The sequence below is a fragment of the Squalius cephalus genome, assembly GCF_949319135.1.
Source record: "Squalius cephalus genome assembly, chromosome: 17".
Lineage (NCBI taxonomy): Eukaryota > Metazoa > Chordata > Actinopteri > Cypriniformes > Leuciscidae > Squalius > Squalius cephalus.
Window position 1 is genome coordinate 35850467 of NC_137138.1, and position 8238 is coordinate 35858704.

General features: G+C 37.4%; 1 protein-coding gene across 1 annotated transcript in view; it reads right to left on the reverse strand.

Annotated features, from left to right (window-relative positions):
* Nucleotides 1-8238, reverse strand: part of LOC307144403 (uncharacterized protein) — a 49455-nt gene that overhangs the window by 32189 nt on the left and 9028 nt on the right. The window contains exons 3-5 of the mRNA XM_079846754.1: nucleotides 4381-4438; nucleotides 4252-4300; nucleotides 4050-4172 (exon numbers count right to left, since the gene is read on the reverse strand). Coding sequence (XP_079702880.1) covers nucleotides 4050-4172; nucleotides 4252-4300; nucleotides 4381-4438 — 230 coding nt within the window. The remainder of the gene's footprint in view (nucleotides 1-4049; nucleotides 4173-4251; nucleotides 4301-4380; nucleotides 4439-8238) is intronic.

The following is an 8238-nucleotide window of genomic DNA, read 5'->3' on the forward strand; positions in this document are numbered from 1 at the left end:
TATATCTACATTGAGACCGTGTGTGTGTGTGTGTGTGTGTGTGTGTTTGTGTTATATCTACATTGAGACCGTGTGTGTGTGTGTGTGTGTGTGTGTGTGTTTGTGTTATATCTACATTGAGACCGTGTGTGTGTGTGTGTGTGTGTGTGTGTGTTTGTGTTATATCTACATTGAGACCGTGTGTGTGTGTGTGTGTGTGTGTGTGTGTTTGTGTTATATCTACATTGAGACTGTGAGCTGAATTGATGAATTGATGAAATTCATTGCACTTTTTTGGGCCGCTTGTGAATTATAAGTTCTGGTGACGAGCTGAAACTCTGAGAGCGATATCGAGGTGCGCTGAACAGATGAACACGGAGATGATCGACCAACACAAGTGGGCAGCCGGCGTACATCTCTGCTGGGGTGGCTAATAATGATAATCATGAGCAGGTATGAGGAGGTCAGGAGATCTTCCTCTGTTCTGGCCGTCAGCACACACACACACACACACACACACACACACGCACGCGCTTGATGGGGGTTGAGTGTGTTTAAACGTGCCTCTGTTGTTATGTCTGCGTTCCCTTTGAAGCTCCTCAAACCTCCAACTAAGTGGCACTCATTTTCCCATCTCCCAGATCTCAGATCTCAGATCACTTCCAGATTGTGGAAACTGAACCCGCTGAAGGTTTCGCAGCTCCACCGCCGCGTCTCGTGCACTTGAAGAGCCGTCGAATCAAACTGACCTCGATTCCAATAAGCCCACGCACACTTACCCTCAAGACAACAGGAATACACACAGCCTTTAAAGACCACTGTGGAAATTTTGCTCATCTCACTTTCACTCACTCAGGAAGTGGAGTTTGTTCTCAGTTACAGTAATCTGAAGTGCAGACGACACACACACACACACACACACCTTAGTTCAGGGATCGAAACATTCTCGAAATGTTTCATATTTATTTTGAATATTTTCCACAATCTTCAGCTCATCCACACTGGTTTATTAAGAGGTTAAAGTGATGTGTTCCTGTGAAGCATCTCGTCTTCATGTAAACTGGTGGGAAGAACGACATCCGCTGAAATTTGTGTGAACTGGAAACCTTTTTAAAGGCTGAAATCATTGAGCGTAACAGTGACGTTTCATTAGCGCTTCTCCAGTGGATCGACAGATCAAATGTAAAATTACGATAAATCAATATGGTAAACCCAGCACTTATTGATTTGTCGTAATTTTACCATTATATCATTAAAAAGTTGTTTTAAAAACAGTCTAATGTGCCATTTAAATGTTTGATCTCATTCTTGATTAAATTTGACCAATTAATGTATTATTATAGTTTATTTTCGCCTTTCGATTAAGTGAAAATATCTAGGTTTCTCAGTGGCCAATCAAATGCAAGTAAATGAGTGATCATGTGACTCATCCAAAGAGTTGCTCCTTATAAACGCTCTCTCTCTCCAAGCATTATTATCACCGAAGACCAAAGGCAATGAAATCAATCAAAAGCAATGCCAGTGTGTGTGTGTGTGAAATCATGGCACCCCATTCAGACGCGTCGTACACACACACACACACACACATGCAAGATTAAAGACGTAACACTCAAAGCGCTCGCCTCCAAAAGGACGTCTAATTTCCGCTTCAAAAAAAGCACTTCGATTTTTAAAGGAAGGAATACATTAGACGCGTCAGTGTTGGGTCGTCGTGTCCCTGCGTTCCCGCTCAAACAAACGCAGGATAAAAGCAAAGATCCACATGCTAATAGACTTTGCTCATATAGAATCAAACATGTCATTGTAGTGAGATTAATTTGTACTTGTGTGGGGAAAGGGCATCGTGTTAAAGATGACGCTTCTTCACACGGCCTGTTTGCTATGGCCGCTGACTTAAGGAAATGTACCGGCCATGAAGATGTTTTACAGTAATGTTACCAACATTTTAGATACTAGTGAAGATTCCCAATTAAGACCCTGGACCACAAAACCAGTCACATGGGTCAATTTTCTGAAATTGAGATTTATACATCATCTGAAAGCTGAATAAATAAGCTTTAAATGAATAATGAATACATTTTGAATACATAATAATTGTTATGATAGGACAATATTTGGGTTGAGATACGACTATTGTAAATCTGGAATCTGAGGGTGCAAAAAAATCGAAACATTGAGAAAATCTCCTTTAAATGCAAGTAATTTATGTTGGCGATTGTGCTGCATCCACTCACAGAAATACACATATTTACAGTAGGAAATTTACTAAATATCTTCATGGATCATGATCTTTACTTAATATCCTAATGATTTTTGGCATAAAAGAATAATCGATAATTTTGACCCATACAATGTATTGTTGGATATTGCCACAAATATACCCGTGCGACATGTGACGTGATCCAGAGTCACAATTCGCTATTCCAATGTCAAGACCACAGCTAAAACTAACTAATATAACAAAGATACAAATTAAATAACCAGTGCTTTTCATGTTTTTCAGATAGGTCTGATGTTTGAAATTTAATAAAGTAAGCAAATGTAAAATAACACTACATAATATTCACTGTATAAATTAAACATACTTATTAATTAATCCTAAAAAAGTGACAAAAGTCAAGAGCAGAGCTTTTTTTTTTTTTTTTTGTCCTTTGTTTATTTATTTTGTGTTCAAATACTTATTTTCCTCACTGTATATATATAAAGGTGACTAATTGTTTCCTTTTACCTTGAATAATAATTACAAGGTGTAAATTGTTAGTGTTATTTATTTTTGACAAACCATTCAGTGAATTAATTTTTTTAATCAGTATTAGTGCACTTTTTCGTTAGAAATGTTTCAGTTCGTGTCATCACACATCATTAATCAGATAAACACATCCCTGTTCATTCATACCAGCAAAACAAAGGCCATTAGTCTGAAGTTTGCATATTTAGAGAAACACTGATGTATTTTCTTAGTTGTTTACTTGAGCGTTCGAGTAAACTATATTTATCATGGCTTTGGAGAGTCGTGTCAGCTGTGATAGTTTTACTGACAGTGTGATGATGTCACAGCAGAAACGCCATTTTGTCAGTCATTTAGACTTGTTTATTGATTAATTGTATTTTAATTCTTATAGTTTAGAGTATGTTTATAGTGATTAAATCATTTTATCTTTTGCTGTTTTAATGTTAAAGCTAAAAAAAAAAAAAAAAGGATGAATTAAATGGAAACATTACTGACACCATTTCCTCCTCTTTCCCTCGGGTCGTTCTGACCCCAAATTCATTTTTTTTAAATTTGTACAAATTGAGTGTTCATCAGAGGGGACTTTTGTCGCACTTGAACCACGAATACACACACAAAAAATACATGGATTTGAGGAATTGTGTGGTTGAAATTTATAAAAGTAACAAATCCTCCTCTCTCGGGTCAGTTTGACCCCCTTAGGAATGAGTGGAACGCGAGGAATGCTTCAGTGCACACAGAAAAACCTAAAAATGCTCAACATTCAAACTAAAAATGCTAAAACTTAACCAAAAATTTATTTTATAATGTCTACATGTGTATCTGAATGCACATTGAAGTGAACTGACTTTATTTGCTCCATATAGAGCTATAACGCCATCTAGTGTCATGAAATATCATGCTATATAATTATTTTCCACAAGAGGTCGACAAAGACTCCCAATGTAAGATATATTGAGCTGAATTAAAAGGGTTATGCATGAAATTGAGAGTTACTTTAAATTTAAGTTGAAAGAATGTGCTTAAATTACTATTTATTTATCTATATATGATTTATTGATACAAATTTAGTAATTTAAAGGTAAATAAAATAAATAAAATCTCCCAAAAAAATATATTATCAAAATGAAATAAAATAAGCTTTCTGAAAAAAAAAAAAAAGTATAATTTTAGGTCTTCGGGTCCCGTGAAGGAAAGATGTGTTACAAAGTGCGAGGGAAGGATGAGGGTTACTTTGCATTGTTTAATGCACTGACATGAAGTTTAGGACCAGCACTGCTTGCAAACAATTGAGAAGCACTCCTAATTTAATCAGAGTTCTCAAACGCATTAATAATACCATAATTGTCAGCTTTGCGAAACTCCTCGATGGATGAAAGCGTCGAGTCGTCGTCTGATGTTGGAGAATCGACATCCAAGCAGTCGAGCAGAAAGCTGGAGACACCGGAGGGCAGCGTGAGACCTGAGGACACAGAGAACGGCGTTCACAGGCCGGAGGAAACACAAGCAGCAGAACACAGAACTGGAGCTTCAGAACCCACTGGTGGAGTCGTGGCTGGAGTCCTGCGAGACGCGGGCGGTCGACGAGCCCTGCGGAGAACACAGAGAGAGGAGGATAGTGACTCTTCCTCTGTTACACTCCTACTAGAGTTCAGTCTGAGCACTCGTACCTCGCCATGATCTCTCCTGCATCCTGACGTCAACGCTCCTCCATTCACTGCTCTGAAACTTCAAATTCACACAATATGGCATTAGGAATAAAGAAACATCTATGCACCGCGTTATCTATTGCCTCCTGGTCCTGCTGGAAGTCGTGTTCACTTGTAGGATACAACGGGGTTCAAAGCGCCTTTGACTTTATTCTCCTCTAAACCACTAGATGCACAAAAACGTGCAGCACTTTCATAAACATGGGTTAGTTTTTCAAGATGCACGTGGAAATTGTTCTGATCCTTGACGTGATCGTGGACAGCATTCTGTGCTAATCTGATCTAATATTTGATGTTTTTAAAAATGTTGTAGATTTAAGTAGCAAATGAGAATCGATAAAATTATTGAATATATTTTAAAACAAAGATCTTCTTAATGATGTTCAGTTTTGTTGAAGGTTATTAAAGCAACAGTTTTTCAGTAATGGACAGATATGTAAAAGTATGGTATTTGGGGTGAAAGACACAATAATTAACATGATAATAAACAGATGACTGACTTTTACATTTGTTCACATGACATGGTTATTCAGATGGGAAATATATATCAAACCTTAGAGATAATCACCATATTTATAATGAAATCATCATAATAAATAATAATAAAAAAAAGTATGATTTTAATCATACACTCTAAAAAATGCTGGGTTATTTTTTAAACCCAAATGCTGGGTTGAGCATTTTGACTATGTTGCTGGGTTATTTTCTCCGTAATCAGCTGGCAATGACCCAGCATTTGGGTTTTGGAAATTTTGACCCAGCGCCTCCTCGCGAGTCGCGCGCTTTTGTCCACACTGTTCAAATCACTACGTCAACAGGAGGACGAGAGGTTCAAGCAGGAGCGAGCGTAAAGGTGAGCAACCCTGTTTTATTACAACTTTCCTAATGTTAAGTAACGTTAGTCAAAGAAGTCAGAAAGTCAACAAGAAGTTATGTTGAAATGAACTATGAATTATTGACGAAGTCGACGTCTGTCGAACTAGCGACCGTTATGCTAACGTTAACGTTACGTTACACATAACATACATTATTTTTACACGGTCTGTAATCAATTATTCCACTTAAAACACGGTTACAATGTCTAAGTACAGTTGTTGGTGTCTGTTTTATCTCCAGAAATGTTGCGGGTTACTTGATTCGGCGGTGTTGGATGGATGCAGTGTAACGTCACTGGCTGGATATGTTAAAGAAGCTGTAAGTCTAACGTTACCTATTATTTAACTGTGTTTGTTAGTCATTTTCGAAAGGTAGCTTTACATAAAATATTGAATTATGCTGCAGTATGTTCTCTGTGTTTGGGTGCGTGCGCCTTAATTCAATTTGGCTAAGCATTTCTGCAGAAAACAGTGATGTCATCGTCCAGCTCAGTACAATTCTTATCAAAAACTGTCATTGTTCATTTAAAGTCAGTTCAGTGTTGCTTCAGTTACGTTCAGAAACTATGTAAAGATAATCAAAGTAGTTACTGAAGTACAATTTGGTCTTAAACCGGCTCTGAAAAAAAGAGTCATTCAGTTCAGTTCAGTTCAGTTCTCATCTGATATTGTCAGTGCAATTAAATCAATAATATTGTTGAAAATTAAGTGCCCCTAACTAAGCAAGCCAGAGACAACAGTGGCAAGGAACCCACACTCCATCAGGTGACAGAATGGAGAGGGAAAAAAACCTTAGGAGGAACCAAGCTTATGTATTAAATAGCCTAATACAATTTATTATTTTGGTTTGTCATGCAATTTGGTTCACAGTCATTAAATAACTATGATGATCATTGAATCGTGAATGATTTAAAAAAAAACTGCCAGGAAGAATAAACATTAACAACATTTATTTATTATTTTTACTTATCTTGAAACTGCAATCAAATAAGTCAATGGGCGCAATGGGCAATTATTATAACGATAGACTAATACATTGGAATGAATAAAAATATTCTATGAAATATCTACAGGTAATTTGATAAAATATTTTTTAATTATCCACAAAATTAACATTTCTTCTGTTTACAGTCTTGTGAATTAACAATAGTTAATTAAGCTGTTAAAAATTATTTAGTCTATTTTTTTTTTTTTTTTTTATTAAGTAATGATTCATTCAAATTATTTATATATATTTTTTTTAAATTAACTGGAGCCAGCATAAAAATACATTTTAAAAACATTGTACATGTAATACATGCTAAATTTGTAAAGATATTACTAATCAGATGTTTCCTTCTTTTCTTTTACAGCAATGGACATTTTTGTTCAACAAATCTCCTCAACTGGAGTCTTGAGTGCCTCATTGAAAAATTGCTGGTAAATATGTGATGAACAATTTTGTATTTCAAATTCTCTTTCTTTGTAGGTAATCTTTTTTTCACAGTTGCATCCAGTGCCAACCCTAACCCTTAAAGGGATAGTTTGCCCAAAAATGATATTTAACCCATGATTTACTCACCCTCAAGCCGTTCGAGATGCATATGTCAATCATTTTTCAGACAAACACATTTTCAGTTATTTTAGAAAATGTCTTCGATCTTTCAGTGGTTATAATGTGAAGCAATGGGGTCCACCTCCTTCAAGTCCCAAAATCTGCATGCATCCTTCACAAAAGTAATCCATCCGGCTCCAGGGGGATAAACGAAGGCCTTCTGAGGGTAATCCGTGCGGTTTTGTCGTAAAAATATACATATTTAAAACTTTATAAATGAAAATATCTTGTTTCCGGTAGCGGTCGATGCGCGTTCATGGAGATGGATGCTGGTGTATGACGTAGGACGTAGCGTAGAAAGCGTCTTGACGTAGAATGAATGTAGAGTTTTGTTTTGCTCTGCTCTCTGGCTGCGCTGTCACGTTCGTTCTACGTCACGACGCTTTCTACGCTACGTCCTACGGATTACTTTTGTGAAGGATGCATGCACATTTTGGGACTTGAAGGAGGTGAACCCCATTGCTTCACATTATAACCACTGAAAGATCTAAGACATTTTCTAAAATAACGGAAAATGTGTTCGTCTGAAAAAAGATTGACAAATGCATCTCGAACGGCTTAAGGGTGAGTAAATCATGGGTTAAATATCATTTTTGTGCGAACTAGACTTAATGTCAAACCATGTAGGGTGAATTTAAATCAGTTATATTGTAGGTATAGAAGCCAATTGTGGTGTTTGTGTATCTAGATATTGGGTGTTGTTTCTTGTTTTGTACAGTGGGTGTCGCTCTAATGTTAACTGAGGTCCAAGTTATAAAGGAAGTATCAAACTGCCAAAGGGGAAGGGGGGTTTGACCCGGTAGGGCAAATGGTTTTTGACCGCTGTGGCGCATAGGCGCTAGAAACTGATTGTTGACAAGTCTGTGTGTGTATATGTATACGGATGGTTTGCCGTTGAAACTGGACAAATGGACATTTACCTCTGCACGGTAAAACAAATAAACGGAATAATAAGCAACACAACGAAGCCTGCATATTCTTAAGATCAGTATGGTAAGAGAACAACAAGGACACAGCGCGTCAGCCAGGCATACCGGGGATAAACCACCCCAGCGGTCAGTATTAGACTGAACGGCTATATTAGTCAAAAACCTCGCTCATTTGGAACTAAGTTTGAACCGTAACGCTACTGTGTGGGACGCAATGAGATGGCATAAGAGGATGAGTCGCTTTGTTTGCCTTGGGATTAAAACGACGCTGACGGATGCATTCAACTGTTGGTGAAAAGACGCGCAGGAAGCTACGAGGCTAAAGCCGGCTGTCGGACAGCGGATCACTGGAGCATCTAAAGGCGCCCAACGCGAGAGGTATGTGTAGCGCTACACTTTTGGCCATTTAAATTGTGTGCAC